At 35.7% G+C, this 21,503-nt stretch overlaps 1 protein-coding gene across 2 annotated transcripts; it reads left to right on the forward strand.

The window, feature by feature from the left end:
- Nucleotides 1–23: 23 nt before the first annotated feature.
- LOC115212899 (protein SET) lies at nt 24–21,080 on the forward strand. 2 transcript variants are annotated; one of them, XM_029781698.2, is made up of 8 exons: nt 24–563; nt 10,179–10,250; nt 12,257–12,398; nt 13,038–13,213; nt 14,468–14,547; nt 16,590–16,669; nt 17,494–17,559; nt 18,713–21,080. In XM_029781698.2, the coding sequence occupies exons 1-8, from the start codon at nt 294–296 to the stop codon at nt 18,796–18,798; spliced, it is 972 nt and encodes a 323-aa protein (XP_029637558.1). In that variant the 5' UTR covers nt 24–293; the 3' UTR covers nt 18,799–21,080. The 2 variants fall into 2 exon arrangements, with proteins under 2 accessions (XP_029637558.1, XP_029637559.1); XM_029781699.2 differs by having other exon boundaries at nt 12,257–12,374.
- The last annotated feature ends 423 nt before the right edge of the window (nt 21,081–21,503 follow it).

Raw genomic sequence — 21,503 nt, forward strand, 5'->3', positions numbered from 1 at the left:
ACAGAAACCTAAAAAAAAAAATCACTTGTGTATATATATACATATATATATATATATCTTTATACATGTGTATGTATATCTGTACCTAGTACACATATATAAGTATATGTATAGATATAGATACACGTATATATATACGCACACAGAGATTGAGCACGCTAGCTCAATTGTTGCCAGTTTTTTTTTTATTTTGTCCAGGTGTTAACTGCGAAATATTCATTATTTCATTTATAAAAGAAAAAAGGAGAGAAAAATAGAGCAGCAGCAACGTCGAGGGATCAGCATCATCAAAGATGGAAACAGGAACGGGAACACCACGCAAAGTACAAAAAGTAGCCGTTTCGGAGGCGAGCTCTGAAGCTGAAGAGAGTCGGGATTTCGATAGTGAAACCCAAAAGGCTTTGGAAGACATCGATTCATGTCAGAACGAAATCGATGCCCTGAACGAGAAAGCTAGCGAGGAAATCCTGAAAGTTGAACAGAAATTTAACAAATTAAGAAGACCATATTTCGATCGGAGAAACGAGCTTATTAAGAAAATTCCCAACTTTTGGGTTACTGCTGTATCCTTTTACCCATATTTTTTCTACATTTTGTGAAAGTCTGTCGTTGTTTTAATCAGATATTTGTTGTAAATGTAAATAGTTTAACTTTTTATGTGGAAATTATCGAATTGTTGACCAGTTTTGATGGTTCAGTATTTGAAATGTGATTATTACGAATTTTCATGTGCGATCATTGAAGTAGAAAATGTGAGAATGTAAATTTTCTGTTACGATTTTAGATCTTTACGGTTTATTTTCCACGCAGCAGACACGTATTGTCGATGATATTTCTGGGTACAAGTACCTATTTCTGTTTATCTCGATTGCTTTTGTTTTAAATCGCATCTGTTGGCTCCAGTAAAAGTGAAAATGAAATCCCCGACTTCCTGACCAATTTTATTGTCTCTCTCCTCGACTCCTTGGTATCGTGGTACGAACTAAAAGCTTCAATCTGACTAACATGGAAGCTTCTTTTTTTCCCCCCTCTTCATAACAATTCGCTCTATATATCATTATATTCGCGATTTCCTACACAATCGATTCACATCTACATCTACTAACCACATTTTAATCACCTACCAACGTTTATTTCAGTTTTAAAATGGAAATCTGAAGCGAATGGACATAGTTTTTCGTTGGTATCTTCACTGAGATTTGCTCAAAACTCCTACATTGTTTCTACTTATTCCCCGGCGTGCTTTTAATCAGCTTCCGGTGGTAATTTCTTCTTCTTCTTATTATTATTATTCGAACAATGTGTGTTTATAGGTTAATGAATTTCAAAAATTTAGCGTGGTTGACGACTGAGGTTAGTGATACTGAGCAGAGCAAGCAGCAATTAAGGTACCCGACCCCATTTACTCAGATCCCCAAACTTTATTTTCAGCAATATCTTTATATATAAAAGTGAGGTTGTGTGCTGTCTGTCTCCTACGATTTAGATTCCTAACTACTCCCACATTTTGCGGTGCAGTTTAACCAAAAGCGGGTATCTTATAGTCGTGATTCATATCGAGCCCTTCTGGGTATTAGCGCGCGTCTACGATTTTTAAAATAATTTACAATCATTTTTTCCATTTTAATGCATTTTTTCGCTATTATATAAGGGAAGTAACTCTCTAAAAATGTCGACGATGAGTCAACCATTTAAAAAAAATTTACCATCATTTTTTTTGCTATTTTTTGGTTTAACTCTAAAAATGCTTATATAGTTATTTCCCTTACAAACCCGAGCAACGCCGGGCGATACTGCTAGTCTAAAATAAACAGGGTCATATTTAGACAGCAGTTAGATCTCGCACTTTTCATTGACCCTGACCGAATATACCGCAGTAGGAATTTGTGTGTTTATAAGGATTTTTTAAAATATTCCTTCCTAGTCTTTGATAACAAAGAAAATAGCCTATGTAAGTAATTGGGTTGATGCTTCACAGTACGGTTATGGTTCGAGGTGTCTTCAGTTTAAGATGCTTCGTAATTATATCGTAAGTCTTTTAGGCGGTTATTTATATATATTGTGGTGCAGTCTCCTATCTTAATTGACAATGTTTTGATCACACATAACCATCTCAAGCTGTGTTGTGTTGTGATGGTATCTGTGATCCCAAGGTAGAGAAGGGACATAACTGCTTTTTTTCGTTAATTAATATCCAAAAATACCCAGGCTTTTAATAATATTATACAGGGTGTCCACCAAAGTCTGGGTACATGGTGATTAACACATACTTTAAAAAATTACTATTTCTTATATTTAATTCTTTGTTATGTTTACTCCATGTACCCACATGGTGATTGACACATACTTTAAGCAATTATTATTTCTTATGATTAATTGTTTATGATTGTATTTACTCCATGTACCCACATGGAGATTAACACATACTTCAAGAAATTACTATTTACGTTATGATTTTATTTACTCCATGTACCCACATGGAGATTTAACTCATACTTTAAGAAATTACTATTCTTATATTTAATCCTTTATTTTATGATTGTATTTACTCCATGTACCCACATGGAATTTAACACATACTTTAAGAAATTATTATTTCTTGTGGTTAATTCATTATGTTATGATTTTATCAATTCCATGTACCCACATGGAGATTAATACATACTTTAAGAAATTATTTCTTATATTAAATTCTTTGTTATTGTATTTACTCCATGTACCCAGACTTTGTGGACACCCTGTAGAATGTAAACGTAGTTTTCAGATCCATTTCATTTGACCATTGATTAAAGTAGGATTCGATAGCGTAATTTCAATATATATTTTCCCCTTCCTGCAGATAGGTGTAAGAATTCAAAATACATTGAATATTTCTTTAAAGATGCACTCGATATATTTTTTTTCTTTAGTATGGTTTATTGAGAGAAAAAATAAGGCAGTAACAGAGTGTGTAACTTTTGCTGGCCAAACATGTATTTTGAGTACTGCATGCAGCATTTTCTGAACTTCGTACAAATTCAGTGGTCCCGGTGCGCGCGCTAGCTAGTCGTGACTAGTCGATCCTATGACAACCTAGCAAAATAAATAATTTTTTTAAAACAAAGTAAATAAAACACAAAGGATCGACTAGTCATGACTAGCGAGTGCGCGCACCGGGGTCACTGTTCTCAAGTAGTACCCAAATTCAGGGGAAATACGCACGTTATATGTGTGTGTGTATGTATGTATAAGGGATCTTTTCGGTTTGAACGGCAGTTTTTTAAAATAATTTCCACGTAACTAAACACTTTTAAACTTCGTATACTGGTAGAATGTGTTTATAAAACATCTTTTTCTCTTGGCTTTATTGGGGAAATTCTATAGTTTGTAAGATAATTGATGCTTTTTTTTCTGCAATTTCAACCAATCACTGACGTCTATTGAGGTAAAAAAAACATTCTGTGCCGTATGAAAATGCCCCTCGTTTAAGAAACAGATAGGGTTTATTTACACTTGTGAAGAGAAAAAAGATACCCTTCCCCTAACCCTAAAACAGATTGAAATGCAATAGATCGATACTAGGGTGATAATTATGAGTGACAATTTCATATGACACCGCTTGAAAAAACTGCCGTTCAAACCGAAAAGATCCTGTATATATATATATATATATAAATATGCGCGCGTACAAATGATGCATTTGACCGATTGGCCCCTCTAATTTGCATTGCCTTGTCATATTCTAAGTTCCTTTTTACGCAGCTGATATCTTCCTTCGTTCTAGCCTAAACCTTTCGAGCATCACTTGTAGGCAACCGAAACCCCTCGCACAAATCTTTTTTGATTCCATGAACAGATACTCCAAAACCATCATCTTATGCCAATCAACTCGTGCCGTTTCCGCCTCTTTGAACCACAAGAAGAAGAAAAAGAACTCTCTTTACTCTTTTACTTGTTTCGGTCATTTGACTGCGGCCATGCTGGAGCACCGCCTTTAGTCGAGCAACTCGACCCCGGGACTTATTCTTTGTAAGCCCAGTACTTATTCTATCGGTCTCTTTTGCCGAACCGCTAAGTGACGGGGACGTAAACACACCAGCATCGGTTGTCAAGCAATGCTAGGGGGACAAACACAGACACACATATATATATACATATATACGACAGGCTTCCTTCAGTTTCCGTCTACCAAATCCACTCACAAGGCATTGGTCGGCCCGGGGCCATAGCAGAAGACACTTGCCCAAGATGCCACGCAGTGGGACTGAACCCGGAGCCATGTGGTTGGTTAGCAAGCTACTTACCACACAGCCACACCTGCGCCTATATATACAATTTTGAAATTGGCTTTGTTTCATTGGTCTTTTCAATAACCGGTTATATGAAATTAATATATTCATTTTTTTTTTTTTTTTTAAATCTTGCTAATGCAGGTTCTGGAAAATTGCACTTTTTTGAGAGAAAAAAAATTTTCAGATTCCTGCGTTTTAGATGTCAGATGACGAATATGCCAAAAGAAATTTCTTTTTAAACTTCTCTCTATCTCTAATTTAAAGTTTTGAACTTTTTTCGAAATCTTTTTAAAAACCACCTTTGGTGGATCTGGTTCACAGTCGTCCCCACGCAAAAACAGACATTTCGGGGGGGGGGGTTCCCCCTGCGGATTCCCATGTTATCGATGACAGAGATTCCGAATATGCAAAAGACCGTTTTCAAAATATTAAATTCACTAAGCATGTGGATATGTTTATAAATGGATGATAAAGTTTGAAATTGGGTGATGGGGGGGGGGTGAACATTAATTATTAAACTTGGTGTATATTTAATTTAAATTTAATTATTTAAGGCAAACACAAGTAAAGCGCAAATTCTTTTCACTTTAATGTTTTTGTCTATACTCTCTTTTACTTGTTTCAGTCATTTGACTGTGGACATGCTGGAGCACCGCCTTTAGTCGAGCAAATCGCCCCCAGGACTTATTCTTTGTAAGCCTAGTACTTATTCTATCGGTCTCTTTTGCCGGACCACTCAGTTACGGGGATGTAAACACACCAGCATCGGTTGTCAAGCGATGTTGGGGGATAAACATATACATACATACGACGGGCTTCTTTCAGTTTCCGCCTACCAAATCCACTCACAAGGCTTTGGTTGACCCGAGGCTATAGTAGGAGACACTTGCCCAAGGTGCCATGCAGTTGCACTGAACCCGGAACCATGTGGTTGGTAAACAAGCTACTTACCATGCAGCCACTCCTATGCCTATATTTAATTTCAATTTGCATATGTTCGTCAGTTCACTACATATCTCTTTATGGGGGGAAAGAAAGGGGTGAAATTTTTTTTGGTGCATATTTATAAACTCCGACATTTGAAACTTAAGAATCCGCAAAAAAATTTTTTTTAATGCATTTTTCAGGGGCGGGGTGTGATTCTGCATTAGCCCCGCACACACACGCACGCATCTTCGTACCTCATCTCCTTTAAGCATGAATTGTGCAAACAGTGAGCCTTCATGAGCTCTCTCCAAAGCTAGATTTCATTAGTACTGAAGATTTCTCATAGCAAACACAAGATCGTTGATATATGGCTAGAGTCGCTTCTCAAAGTCTTTTTTTTTTGTTTTTTTGTTCAGAGCCCAGAAAATGCTTGGTTCTTGTGCACAGTGGAATACTGTTATACACAGGCGTCCTAACAGCATTCCAAGAAACCCACTAAAAACAGATTGGCATAAAATGACTCAAGTTCTACAAGCAATCCTATCTCATCTCTGCTTTTTGTATATCCAGAATAACCTGTGTTTTCTCGAACCTGGCTAGTCCTTTGCCACCTTCACTTGGGCATTCCTGATTCACTTCCCTCATCACCCATTTTGCATTTAACTCCCTAACTCAGGCCATGCACTAACACCAGCCCCAATTTTTCCCCTCCTTCTTCTCTCTGTGGTTTCAGTGAAGTGAATATTAATGGCATCAATTTCACAAAAGTGCTGCCAGTGCCATTGGTAACTCTTCTTTCTTCCAGATCAAGTGAAAATACTTATTTCCAGTAGATTCATTTCAGTGATTTTGTTTTATCAATGTGTAAAAAGAGAATATTAACATTAAGTTAGGACTTTAATTGACTTCTTTTTTTTTTTTTTTTTTCTAATAATTTACTGCACAAACCTGAATTTACACTAGAGTCGAAGTAACAAGGATGTTACTAATTCATCTCAATATTCCTAAGTTGATTTAGATGCATTTACTCTTTTGATTTGTTTCAGTCATTTGACTGTCCATGCTGGAGCACCACCTTTGGTCGAACAAATCGACCCCGGGACTTATTCTTTGTAAGCCTAGTACTTATTCTATCGGTCTCTTTTGCCGAACCGCTAAGTTACGGTGACGTAAACACACCAGCATCTGTTATCAAGCAATGTTGGGGGGGACAAACATATACACACACATACATCATCATCATTGTATGTCCGTTTTCCGACGGGCTTCTTTCAGTTTCTGCCTACCAAATCCACTCACAAGGCTTTGGTCGGCCCGAAGCTATAGTAGAGGACACACATCCAATATATATAGAGAGAGTGAGCATTATGCAGTAAGTTACCTAGACGTCAACCTTAATCTAGTCACTAATAAGATCCATTCATTCCATAAGTTGAATGAAAGCCTAAAGTATATTCTTCAAGTAACCATCCTAAATCAGTTAAAGAAACCTTAATAAATAATATAGGTAAATGAATATCTATCCTATCCTCAGATTATGGCACTTTTAATAAACATGTCCCATATTATAATATGGTTTAGAATTGATTTAACCCACCTCCCTCCCCTCATAATTCTTGGCCTTGTGCTAGAAGCAGTTATTTAAAAATGCTGGTTCAAAGACTTCAATAGAAGAGAGAGAAATCATTATCGTTTAGCGTCCACTTTCCATGCTGGCATGAGTTGTACGGTGCAACTGGGGTCTAGGAAACCAGAAGGCTGCACCAGGCCCAGTCTGATCTGGCAATGTCTCTATGGCTGGATGCCCTTCATAACGCCAACCACTCCATGAGTGTAGTGGGTGCTTTTTACGTGCCAGACGAGGCTGGCAAACGGCCACGATCGGATGGTGCTTTTTACGTGCCACCGGCACAGAAGCCAGTCGGGGCGGCGCTGGCAACGTCCATGTTTGGATGGTCTTCTTATGGTATTACAATTTCCATTCATGTTGATCGATTTTGATTTTTAAAGATATATGTAAACATAGATATTTAATGTTATGGAGATGTACTTGCATAGCGAGTGACTTGATTTGAGATCGTGTGCTGGAACGTAAAAAATTGCAGCGTGGAAGGTGTTTATAAACCATTTAAGAAACACACAAAACCGTTAGATTCACTTCAACATTTAAATTTAATTTGTCAAAATATTTTCGTCACTTTGAGACCACGACCTGTTCTCGTGCAGCACGAAGTTTTGTTAGTGAACAGGTCGCAGTCTCAAAGCTACGAAAATATTTTGACAAATTAAATTTAAATGTTGAAGTGAATCTAATGGTTTTTGTATGTTTCTTAAATGGCTTATAAACACCTTCCATGCTGCATATATTTAATAGTTCGGTGTTTTCTCTTTCTAGGTCAGTGTTCTGGCTTTTTTGAAATGGTACCTTTTATCCAAGTGAAATCATGAATTAAGCCTTACTCTTCTTGTTTTGTTTTTTTACCCTTTTATATATAAAACGAACGTCAGTGCCCAACTTTGTCCAGGTTTAATAAAATCTAAAATACATACAATCTCATGGATTTCCTTGATTTTGGATGCTTAGCTTTTCAAAGGCTGTACTAACCTTGTAGGTCCAGGAATGGTGATTCCTGATTTAGAATTGTTGCATTCAAGCAACTCAGAAGATCATAAGTTCATATTGAACTTCAATAAAATACACAAACAATATTATTATAAATCCTAAAATAAAATTTTACTTTTACATTTGTTTATTTGGTGGGGGTGTATTTCTTTCTCTCTCTCTCTCCCCCCTTCCAAAAAAATATTGTACTAATTTACAGTTTTTTTTTCATCAGGACATTACCATTGTTATGCTTGGAGGTGAACGATTATCTATCAGGAGCTAAAAAAGGGGGGGGGGGCAATGTTTAGGAAACGTTCAGGTCTCAAGATGCAAAGCTGTGGCCTATAACTTGATGCATATATTCACTTTTATATATTAGGAATATATGTGGTTCATATAAGCCTAGCTCGATGAGCAAATTTTTGATAATAGCCATTACAGTTCATTGTGTGCTTTGCCTTTTAGTCTGAATGGAAGCCTTGACCATTGACCAGCAGTGTTCTTCAACCTTTTGTAGCTTTGTATTCCCTTTCACCACTAAATAGCAATTTACTTATGTCCGAATTTTGTGCAATGATTTATCCATATTTTCTTGTCTTGTCTTGTCTAGTATGCACCTCCTTTCATATATATATTTCCCTGTACTGATGCCTTCTGTATTAAATTTTATGAATAGATGGATGGAGGCATGAGTTTGTAGTTAGAAGTTCACTTCCTAACCACATGGTTTCAGGTTCAGTCCTTCTGTGAGGTACCTTCAGCAAGTGTCTCCAACTGTAGCCCCACCAAGTTGACCGAAGCTTTGTGAATAGATTTGGTAGTTAGAAATTAAGTGAAAACTTTTGTGCACATGCATGGGTGTGTTTGTGTCCATGTCTTAACATTTTGCCAGTTGTAAATAAATTTCAAGTGGTATCTAATCTTCAGTGCAAACCTGTCTGGCTTATGGGGCAGAAATATTAACTTGTGCAGAGGAAAATGGAAGATTGATGACACAAAGGGCCTGCAACCATAGAAAACCTAACACAAGGTATTTCGTGTAACCCATGCAGGCATATAAAACTAGACTTTGAAATGGTGAATTATTTTTTAATAAGTGTAAATAGGTATGTCTCATTAACATACCATTAGGGCTGTGTATTTGGTCTGCATTATACTTGTATACAGAAGCATAATGAGAATGGTAACATAAGGGGAATAGTTAAACTGTGATTGAAAATCAAAGCTGGGTCTTGGATATGCAAAACAGAACCTATTTTAGTGTATCTTCTACCTCCCATCTTGTAAATAAAGGAGGGAAGATATGAAATGTTTAAAAGTATGTTTTTAGTTACCCTGATTACTCAGGTGTGAAGCAAGTTTTGGGGTGATTAGAGTGTATTTATTGTCTTGATAAATAGGATATTATATTATTGACTGCCACTTTATTTTATGGTTTATTTCCCCTTGCATTTAAGACTGGTACGATACTAGAGTGTTACCTATCATGATGTGTAATGTCAGGAAATGTGGCATACATTCAATAAGTATAATTTAATTTTTATCTCATTTTGGGGTACTATTTAAGAAGAGTGGTCCCGGTGCGCATCCGCCCCAGCTAGTCGTGACTAGTCGATCCGTACTTTGTGTTTCTGTTTTATTTACTTTGCTAGGTAGTCGTTGTAGGATCGACTACTCATGACTAGTTAGCGCAAGTGCACTATATGAAATGAAATGAAAATTATTTTTCAAAAACTCTGTTGTTTACTCCCTCTCCTTATCTGTCTGTGATTAAGTCAACGAACATTTATAATGACTATTATTAAATAGTCCCTTTTGAGCACATTTAGCATATTTTATTTTCCTTATTTCACCAATGGTATATTTTAACTACACAACACCATGGAATACTGTTAAAAATGTATTCCTGCTTTGTCTCCGAAAAAGCTATTTATGTTATGGCTTCATTTGTTTAAATTTATTCCTTTCTTGTTCATTTTCATCCCTACTGATGTCAGTAATTTTAATGTCTAGGCTGTTTATAGTAAAATTTTCAATTTTTTTCTATTTTCAAATTTGTCTTTCTGACTAGTTTTCGGTTGTTTGATATGCAGTGTTTTTTTAAAAAGTGTGCAGGAGTAAAAATATGTTTTCTTGGTTTAATTGTTATAGCAAAATTGCAATCACTATCTCACACAAGATATCAGGAGATAAGATTTTAGATGTTTTGAGGTATTGGTAAAATTTAGACAGTTTGCACAAACTACTAGCAGTATTGTACTTTTACTACAATTGACTGTTGATGGACTTATCCATTTGTGTTTGCATGCACAAAGTCATCAGTCTTCTCCCACCCTGTTCAGTTCTTAACACGTTTCCTTGACTGTTGCTCTCAGTTTGTTAATCATCCACAGATCTCAGTAATACTTGATGAAGAGGAGGAAGAATGCTTACATTATCTCAATATGGTGAGTTGGACTCCAAAGTACCTCAGTGGGCAGTGGAGGGTTTGAAGTAGTTTTTCAATTGAATTCTAGTAAACGTTTAATTGTATTATAGGTGAGGTGTACATATTTGGAATGATGTAAGAAAAGGTACATGTAGTGTGAACTTAGTTTATCTCTCAGTTTTTCCTTTACCTTTAACCCCTTAATGGATTATCCCAAGTTTACTCGTGCATCACAAATGTATCTTTTTAGAACCAGACGAGTTTGTTTTGTGCTGTTTCATTTTTGAGCAATCACAAATTTACTCGTGGGGAAAAATATATTAAAAAAGGGATCTTTTCATTTGATGGATTTGGCTATACTGGAATGCTTATGTTTTGTATAAAGCATCTTTGGAAACATCAGCTTCTGCTATGAGACTGCTGAGATTTAGAATGCAAATGATCACCAAGATTGTTGAAAAATGTAGGCCCTTATTGCCTCCCATGAAATCTGGAAGACCCTCATCGATCCAATATCCAACAAGATTTGGCCCGGCTGGTCACTTTCCCATGGAAATACCACCAAGTGATAAGAAAGGGAACCCTACAAGACAGTGTGCAAAATGCACAGAGAAGAGAGATGCTTAAATAAACTATCTCATTTTTTAAAAGTTTTCCTTTGATTTAAAAGCAATACATCTTATAAAAATCAAAGATAGTTATATGTATTTTTCAATGTCCGAGTTAACTGGTTTAAGTCCAAATGGGTAAAAGTACATTTTAATTTCTATAATTAAAAATAAAGGAAACAAGATTTTTTTTAAAAACTGTTTTTTTGTAATTGACACTGTACATAATTTTTAAAGAAAAATATGCTCTGAAATGAAACACCATGTCAAAATAATTGATCCATTAAGGGGTTAAGGCGACCAATGTTGGTTGGTGGAAATTGCGGAAATTCATCATGTGTGTGTGTATCTGAGACATTTGCTGATAACGTGCACTGAGCAAAAGTACTTAATATTTATTCTACCCAAGTTGCATAAACTGGTGTTTTCACTAATCCAAGTCCATGATGGCTTAGGTTGGACACTTTGACCAGAGCTGCACCAGGTTCCAGTCTAATTTAGCTTGTCTTCTACAGCTGAATGCCCTTCCTAACTCCAACTATGCAGTGTGTGCTGGGTGCTCTTAACCAGCACAGGACTTGTGCAGGCCAATCCTCTTCCCCAAGGAGTGGTGGACAGGTCTTCTTGAGTACAGCAAGGTGCCAAATATCTCAGTTCAGCATCCTGATGTTGTCCTTCAGCACCGCGTCCCATGTCTTCTTGGGTCTTATTCTTCCATGAATTCTATCCACTTTGTTAGATTGGCACTTTATAGAGCTATGCATTTGATTCTATTGATTTAAATATTTTAAGAAAATTGTTCCCATTTGTATTTGTTCTATACTTTCAATGTGTGAGAACACTTATATGGAGATAAGATTCTGAAATACATGGCACCTTGGGCAAGTGGATTTGGTACACAAGCTGAAAACGCCCATTGTGTGTGCGTTATTGTCTCCTTCACATGATAGATGTGAATGTAACCATCATGAAAGAGAGTGCCCTTTGTTTCCAATCTTCTGAGAAAACATGCCCAATCATGGGGAGATTGGAAACAAGTGAGTGTTGGTGATAGAAAGGGCAGTAGACCATAGAAAAATCTGCCTTGACAAGGCTAAATACACCAATCTTATAATTTTGTGCTAAAAAGAGGTATTGAATGAGTGTAGCAACCAGTCTGACATTCTCTTTTGCTCACATTAGACAAATTTAAGCTTTCTAATTTATGTGAGAGATTTTGGTTTTGGGCATTGGATGACCTTTCAGCAATTATTCATTAGATCATAAATTGGAATAATAACTATTTTTATTAGTTTAATACTTTGCTTTTACTTAAAAAGACATTTATTGTGTATACCATGTTTTCTCAGTAAATTGGTTCCTGGATTGATTTTTAGATGGGTGTCTGTAATGCATATCATTTTCAATTTCTCTGTAGGTGGAAGTCGAAGAGTTTGAGGATATTAAGTCTGGATATCGAGTCAAATTTCATTTCTCACCAAACCCCTATTTCTCAAATGACATTTTGTGCAAGGAGTTCCACTTGGCAACGACGGGTATGTCAAATATTTCTTCATTGTGTAAGTGTTCTTCCTTCCGAATTGGATTGTAATCCCTTTGTTTCATGTTTGTTAACCACCCTGCTTGTTTTTTTAGTATTCTGCATGTAACCTTAATTGTGTTTGATTTTCATTGATGGGCCGTAGTTGTTGGATTGTTTATATTTTAAAGAAAGAAAGGAATGCACTGTGGAGGGCTAAAGGAATATGAATTTCATTAGTTATTTATCCAGTGTTTTGTCACTTGTGCACATGTAGGTACTGCTGCTGTTTTCAAAGTTATCTATAATACAAAACTACTGTTACTGTTGTTTTATACAATAAATAGCACTATGACCTGGCATCATAGTGCTAGTTTCGGCAGGTTAAGAATTTGTCTTGGATGTGATAATGTCAAGTTTATGAGAGATGAGTTTTCTGTGGATGTAATTCCTGTCCAATGCAAAATATTCCAAGGACATGATTCCTTTTCCTCACAGTTAGGTGAGGTAAGGTTCTTAACTTGCCAAGGCACACCATAATGCTATTGAGCTGTCAATTCTTTCCATATAGCTGTTGAAGAGTTCTCTTGGTAACACTGCTTGCTGTGTTGGCATTGATTCTTACTTGATAAATAGGGGCTGTTTCTTTGTTTAATATTATGTTATTTCCACTTTTTAGGGGACCCTGCTTCAAAGTCAACATCTATCAACTGGCAGGATGGTATGGATCTGACAAAGAAGGTGCAGCGAGAGCAGATTGTGATTGCTGATAGAAAGAGAAAACATCAACCGAACCGGACTTTTTTCACCTGGTTTTTAGACAATAAGGATCCGTCAGCAGATGATATAGCTGAGGTAAGATCTTGGTCCTAGAATCTTCAGTTTGAGATGTAAATAGAAATAGTTTTGATGTATGGTTAATTGAGGCTAACCAACCAAATAAAGTTTCCGTTGCTAATGAAAGAGGTAAAAATTTCTTTTAGCTATTAAAGACTTCATGCTTAATAAGATGTATTTACTTAACATATTCCATTTTTGTTGAATCTGAGAAAAGAAAGTAGTGATACTATAAATTATCCATTCTGACATTCATCATCATCATCATCGTTTAATGTCCGTTTTCCGGAGTCTGGGAAGCCAGGAGGCTGCACCAGGCCCAGTCTGATCTGGCAGTGTTTCTACAGCTGGATGCCCTTCCTAACGCCAACCACTCCATGAGTGTAGGGGGTGCTTTTTACGTGTCACTGGCACAGAGGCCAGTCGGGCGGCGCTGGCTATGGCCACGTTCGGATAGTTCTCTTACGTGCCACCGGCACTGGTATCACAGCTACAATTTCCATTGATGTTGTTGTTAACTTTTCTAAATATTTTCTGGACTGTACATTAACATTCAACTTGCCCTTTGCAACAAGGGCTTTGCTGTGATTCCTTCTGTGAAAGCAACCCATTTTGTTGAGCATGGTTTTATTACTTCCTTTTACCCCTTTGCACTCAAAAGAAATGCTTTGTTGGTGTGACATTCATTGTTTAATGTTTGCATAATTTAGCTGGAAGCTTTGGAAAAGAATACTTCTTTAGGTAAATTGAGACCAAATATCAAGCTAAATTTCAATTTGAAATTAAGTCCTTGACTTTGGAGAAAGTATAACTCCACCACCGCTCATGTCTGAGACATTTAGAAATTTAATATTTCTAATTTTGGTGATCAGTGAATAGATTTCACTGAAAATATATTTGCGAAGCCTTGGCGGGCATCTCAACTAGCAGGCCTTGCTACCCTTGACTGATGACGAGCAAAACTCAGAAACATGCATGTCTCTAGGTGCTAGCCCTAGCTGTTGGGGGTGCTTGCCTCCCCTTCGCAAATATAAGGACACAGGAAATGTTTCAAAGCCGACAGGAAGCGTCGATGCTTCCTAGGGCTAAATAGCGGTGGTGTGATTCCCTGTCACGTTAAGTTGACAGCATACAACCACTTTATTGTTCCACCACCGCTCATGTCTCCCTGAGACATTTAGAAATTCAATATTTCTAATTATAATACATCTGTTCATAGAATAAATATTTTGGGAAAGCCTTTCCATTTATCTACTTTTGTTAACTTTTCAGGTAATCAAGGATGATATGTGGCCCAATCCGTTACAATATTTCTTGGCTCCTGACATTGAAGTAGAGGAAAATGGTGTCAGGTATATATGGATTCATTTGTTGTCTTTTTTTTATACTATTTGCAATAACTGTATTTGATCTTCATTTAATTTCCCTTTTTCTATATAAAGCTGGTGAATTGGGTTCCCATTAAACATTTGATCAATCCAGTTATAATTGCCCACAATAACTTCTTATGCGGGTTAATCAAAAATGGTTGTGTTATGGCCAAATGGTTAGGGTATTCAGCCCGTGGTTGTAAGTTTGATTCTCAGTAGCATGTTATGTCCTTGAAGAAGATACTTTATTTCACGTTGCTCCAGCTGGCAAAAATGAGTTGTACCTGTATTTCAAAGGTTCAACCATGTCACATTTTGTGTGTCATGCTGAGTCTCCCTAAGTACTGTGTTATGGGTACACATGGTTGTGAAATGCTCGGCCACTTGCCCATAAATTTCACAAGCAGACTCTTCTGTTGATTGGATCAGCTGGAACCCTCATCATTGTAACTAATGAAATGCCAGTTTTTAATGAGAAATTATCCAAAATGATGAAATTTTGTAAGCCCTCTTTTAGTGTATATATCATGCTTCCATATTATTGAGTATCAGTTTGATTATATTATCAAATGACAGAAATCAGAATTTGGAAGAGTCCATTTCAGATATTTGATTGCATGAGTTTTTAGGGTTTGCCAGAGGTCACATCTTACATTGGTGAGATTAAAATGAATTCAGGGTACAAGTAGGGGTTTAGCAAGGATCAGTTCTCAGCCCCCTTCTTGTTCATCATAACCCTCCAGGCAATAACAAAGAAATTTAAGATGGGCTGCCCCCTGGGAGCTCCTCTATGTGAATGCCCATGTTTTCCTAGTCAAATCACTTCCAGAACTAGACAAGAAATTTTAGGTGTGGAATCAAGGTCTTGTTAACCCTTTCGTTACTATATTTCTGACCAAAATACACCCCTTATGTGTTTCGATTAATTTTTAACATAATCATAAATTTAGTCTGGTTTCATTAAACAACTATAACTTTTTTATTTGTCAATATATTAATGTGATTTTTGGAAGATAATTTAATGAAAGGTTCTCAACCAATACTATACTTTAATTTTTGTCACAAAGTGACTCTAATTGCAGGTAGATACAGGTAAATTCAACAAAATATAAAATTATTAAAATTTTTGTTCAAACATTGCTATAGGAATTGGGTTATTAGCTAATATTCAATTGGGTATACAACAAAATTTTACTATAGAATTTGTTATTCTGAGTAACTTTCTGATACCCATAATAATATTTATGGCAAAATAGGCCTTAATTTCATTTAAGGGTGTGGGAGACCACAAACTATCCTTTCTTTCGCTTTGTTTACATTTAGTATAACAGTTCATTTCCGCCATAATGATTTCAAATAAGCTCATTCAAAAAAGTAAAAAGAAATGGTCTAAAGGCTTTACTCTCCTGGGAAATATTGTGACTTGGTCCAGTTTCTTCAGAAAAATCGCTGAAAGGAACAGTTTTTAAATTTTCACTCCATTCAGATGCCAATTCATTTTCTTTATCGCTGTCGGAGCTCTCGGATTCACTGCTTTCATTTTCAGAGAATGAAACATTGGATTCATTATCAAATACCACTTGCTTTTTTTTTTTTCAGTCATAGAGTAAGATTTATCAAGGTCTTCAGTAGAAAGTCCTTCGAATTCTGACCCGCTGCTTGATAGAATGAAATTCGTATCCATTTTTTGTCAGAATTACAAATTTTGAAAACACAATAGGAACAAATTTGGGGAAAAAAATCTCCCAAAATTCACGGATTTAAAATTACACTTCAATTGTTGTACAGAACTGTAGATGAACTGTTTACGAAGTATAATCACGTGTTTTCACGAATGTACTAATGAGATTTGCTCTGATATTCTCATTTAAATATGAATAGATAATTACGGGTGGCTTGGTCGCATGAACCAAAATTTTTTGGGAGTGGTTTGGTAACAAAAGGGTTAAGTTACAATGTAATATGTGCTTTTATGAGCATGCAGTTTGATGTTTTATTGCAATACTGTTTGTTTTTCTAACTAGTGATGAAGATGATGATGATGATGAACTAGATGAATCTGTTGTCGTTGTGAATGAAGATGATGATGACGATGATGATGATGGTGAGCTGTTGTTTTTCCCTTTTGATACCAAACTAAAAATTATAAGAATCCAGTTTTTGTTAAGCATTTTTTTGTCTTTTATGTTCAAGGTTGGTGTGATCATTTCACATCAGTCATTATGCTTGATTATTCTTGATACTCACAGGAATTAGCATTTCATAATCATCTTTAGTTGTCATTTTGAGAAGTAAGGCTCTCACCAGCTAACTTATGGAGCACCATTTCAATTAGTAAATTCACTGTGTATTTGTTTTTTCAGACTTTAAATTTCATGTATCTTAGCTTTAATTTTTACTTGCTCTCCATTTTTTAGATTATAGCCTTTTTTTATGTAGATAAATGTTTTCTGATATGCTTAGGCAGTGAATGGTGTACTTCAAGGAGTAAGATGATGTTGCTGTCTAGTCTCAGTCCTTGGAGCAATTTTGTTTCCTTTAGCCATAATTCTTTTGGGGTAGTTGTGAGAATCTGTTAAAAGTTTTATCCTTTGCATTAATAATTCTGCATCATTTAGGTAATAGACTGCTACATTGGAATACTTGGTTTAACTATACTGTATCTATTGAAAGAAATAGTTTATTTTTCTTTTTACTAAACATGTAGAATGATTCTACTGTGTCTGGGGAGAGACATTTTCTTTTAGGACAATAAAAATAAGAAAAATGTGGAAATTTTACTGGTGAGTGTGTTACATAATAAGGCACAAAAAGAAAATGACTCTCCCCAGACACAACAAAATATGCTTCAACACACGAACTCATATAAAGTATCTTGCAAACCAAATCCAAAAACGAAATGTATAATGGTGATTTTTTTTTTTTAAGATGAGGAAATCTATGAAGTAGATGAGGACGATGATGAAGTTGAGGAAGTTGGCGAAGCTATTGAAGGTAATAAAATGAAATTTGGTTTGATTAATTCTATATTGTTTATGATGTAATATCCATTTGTCTTTTCATGATGTAGGCATGGGGGTCATGTGGATTGTATGTATGCTTGTTTGTATTTTTGTGAACATATATTTTATTCCTGCCTTTGGATGCATGCCATGTTGTTTCGTGCTAGGTCTTGTATGGGGACAATGTTGGCTGGGGTCAGCTTGTGCTTGCTAGCAAATTCTTGGGAGTTGCAGTCCACAGCCATTGGTTTTTCCAGTCCCAAATTGTCCCACTGTCCAAGTTGACTGGTCAATATGCATTCTGCCCTAGTTTGGTGTTCCAATCTCCTAAGACAATGAGGAACTTTTTTTTTTAAGGACCGTCTTGGTGATTTTCTCCAGGTCCTCATAGAATTCTTCAATGGTGTCATTATCATGTTCAAGTGTTGGTGCACAGATTTGTATTGTGGTCTTGCATTCACACGTATAGCGATGAGAGCCTGCTGGATACTGATATGCAGTTGATGACTGAAAACTACTTTGGCTTTGTGAATGATGAAGCCTACTCCATTTCCATGGAAGCAGACAGGAAGAAATCTTCGTTTGACCACAAAAAGTACTGAGCCGGTCACTGCAGCAAACCTGCTACACATGACAGTGGCAACGTCTGACCATGGAAGTGTCTAGGGTGGCACCCCAATAACTGGCTGCTTGTGTCATGGGGTCATCTAGCCTATGATACAGATAAATAGACATTAAAAGGTTGATGTGAGGGATATTTTCGTTGCTACTGCTGGAGCCCTTTTAACCCTTTAGTGTTTGCATTATTATTCCAAAATTAATCCTGTTTTTATCCACATTGCCTTGAACTAATCAGGCATTATCTTTGATGAGGTAGCTGTTAATTTTTAAGACAATATTGTAGGGTTGGTGTGAGAGACCAGATTTGGTCAGTTTGAACACAAAACAGGCAGAATACTTTTGGCTGGATATGGACGGTTTAAATGCTAAAAGGTTAAACAACTTTGAAGAAATGGCTTAGAGGTTTTGAAGCTGTTCTACCACTGGTTATAGAAATTCTTCTCTGTTTATATTTGTTTAAAACATTAATGAAGAAAAGGTATCTCCATCTGCAGTTTTTTTATGATATCTTATCTTTTTTGCAGGTGAAGATGTGGAGGTTTTAGACGGTGATGACGAAGATGAGGATGATGATAAGGCTCATGAAGCAAAAAAAGAATCAAAAGAATGAAATTGGACTATTAAATGAATTCTATATTAATGATTGCAATGAAGGAAAAAAAATGGTGTAAACTCCGTAAGCCTTATCACAAGGCCTTCTGTAAATATATTGTCATTCTCCGTTTCAGAGATAACATTAGGCGAGCCGAACAGTTGTTGTTTGTAGTTGGGTGGATTTACAGTAATGTTCATCTACCGACTACTTTTTTTAGCCACTGTGGAGCAGCTCACTAATCAAATCATGTTCAGTGCACAGTCATCCAGACTACTAATGTCTACTTATCATTAAAGCATTACACAGTTTGAGATTAAATGAACTTACAAGTCATGATTATTATTTTTTTCTCTCCCCCAACTTTAGAAATTATCTTTTTAGAGTTTATTTGAATCTCCTATGTATAAAAAAAGAAAAAAATTAGTGCCCTAGTGGGTTAATGTATAGAGAGCCATTTGGGCCCTTATGTTTGTTAATCAAATTTTTCTAGTAAATGGATCTCAGTGTAAATCTTCAACTAAATGGTCATTCCATGTCTGTTTCAGTTAATTTTATCTTTTACTTCCTAAAGTCGCAATTTCATTTTGGTGAGACAGTTGGAAGACATCTGTAATTTGCAGATAGCGTTTCCTACCAGTAAGGGATTTTATTATGTCGGTTTTTAAGGATTTAGTATTGGTTTTCATATATTTTTGATTTTTATGTAAATTTTATACCTTAAAAGAAATTTTCATTTCTCTTTTTGAACTGAAAGCACAGTTGTCTCCATTTATATATACATGTCACACATGCTGTGTGTGTGTATATATATTCCTACCTTTCAGTGTCACATTAATTAGAACTTTTGAATGAAGTGTATCTGAGTTACAAGACGAATGTTTTTGGCCATGCATACGTTATTGATTTAAAAAAAAAAAATTTTTTTTACCCTTTATCCTTATCATTGTTCATGTTCTGAAATTCACACTTCAGTCATAAATTTTATTTTTTCTTTCTGAGTGAGTGTTAAAATGACTAAAATTATTTTCTTGTTCAATATATGACAGTCAAAGCATTTTTGCATTCTGATGCTTTGACTGATCTTATTTAGTCTAGGAAGAGTTGATAGTATTTATAAAATTGTGTGTTAGAAAATATATCTGATTATAAAAAATGGTTGGTTTTAAATTTCTGCAGACTTAATGAATTATTGTTTTAATATTCTTTTGTACTGAAATATTCTTGGATGGTAGGTTTAATCGGTCACCCAGTTAGTACCTCCATCTCACTTTTGGGTGCCTCTAGCAGAGTTCATTTCTGATCCAAGCATTCAAGCTAGGTCTACATTCTGGTGATGATCATTACCTCTCACCAATCTCAGATTCCTTGAAAAGAGCCAGTTCTCTGACTAAGCCATTTAAAAGAAGTAATTGCCTGTGTTTTGGATATTTCTATCCATCTTGTATAGTTTACACTATAAGATAGTGTTAACTTAACTTTGATGGGTGTTAAGCAAGCTCTCGGGCCTTTGTATTTGATTACATTTCCAGTGTGTCTCACAGAACCTTTTCCTTTTTCTCTCTCTCTCTTCTGCCTTTAGAGTTGATACACTTAACAGAACTGTCTCTTATTTTAGCTGTGCATAGATATATCGGTACTTCTATTCCCATCTCCATATCAGTTACCAAATACTGAATGTTTTGTAATAGATTGGTCTTGGGGAAGGAACCATGTATCCCAGTCTGCTTCATTTGCTATCTACTGTATTCTTCACTTTTGTTCCGATACCAACAGATGGTAGTATTTCTGAGATTTTATGCAGCATAATCAAGAACTGTATTATTTAGACCCTTCCCCTCTCTTGGTGTGTTTTTAATTACATAGTCAAGTAAACTAAAGATGTTGAATTCGATAAGAAAGCATCCTGTATGACTTTCTGATTTAGCAGTGCACAGTTGCAGTCTGTTAGGCCTCTTGTATGCAAAAATAGCATTTGACAGAAGATAATGCAAGACTAGCTCTGATAGCACCTTTGTGTAGTATGTTGTATACACCTGTAACACAAATAATGGTGCATAAGGGAATAAATGACAGGTAGTTTTGATAATGCAATACCTTGGTACAGTGTACTGTTGTGTATAACTAGCTACTCTGGTCTCAGACGATCTCTTTCATGGTTATCACTTTTGTAGTATCACTAAAACCTAATAACTTATAAGGTAAAATAAAGACGAAGGAGGCAGTGACAAAATGAATGTGCTGGAATTGATTTAAACTAAATTTTCAAATATATTTTCTCAATAAATATTTTGACAGTATATCAAGTATTTTATATAATAATCTTTAAATTTAAGATTTGCAGTGAGAAATCTGGTACAACATAACATGCAGCTGTGTTATTTAACAATATTTTCAAGTGTTTCGTTCATATTTTCTTTGAGTTCAGTATCAAAATACCATGTTGATTGTTCTTTGAATACTATTCATGTTGGTAGTGTCTGTGCATAAGCCATTATTCAGAAGTCGAACTGCTATTACAGTGCGTTTTGAGAATTATTACCAGATATCCAACTTTTAACATCTTTTTCATTAAAAATACATTGATCTTTACTGTGTAACATACTTACATTGAGGCATAAAACATGAATTTCAATGATGCCCGACTGCTCCAATACCAAGTGGATATAGAGATTCTGCCTCTCAGTTCACAGACTTTCAACATGTTAGAGATAGCAGCTAAA

Source organism: Octopus sinensis, linkage group LG6, assembly GCF_006345805.1.
Source record: "Octopus sinensis linkage group LG6, ASM634580v1, whole genome shotgun sequence".
NCBI lineage: Eukaryota > Metazoa > Mollusca > Cephalopoda > Octopoda > Octopodidae > Octopus > Octopus sinensis.

What these genes read in the sequence shown, in the direction of transcription:
- LOC115212899 (XM_029781698.2), top strand. Translation starts at nt 294, where the DNA reads ATGGAAACAGGAACGGGAACACCACGCAAAGTACAAAAAGTAGCCGTT. An exon ending in CCAACTTTTGGGTTACTGCT is followed by an intron (nt 564 to 10,178) that starts GTATCCTTTTAC and finishes TGTTGCTCTCAG; the next exon opens with TTTGTTAATCATCCACAGAT. An exon ending in TGATGACGATGATGATGATG is followed by an intron (nt 16,670 to 17,493) that starts GTGAGCTGTTGT and finishes TTTTTTTTTAAG; the next exon opens with ATGAGGAAATCTATGAAGTA.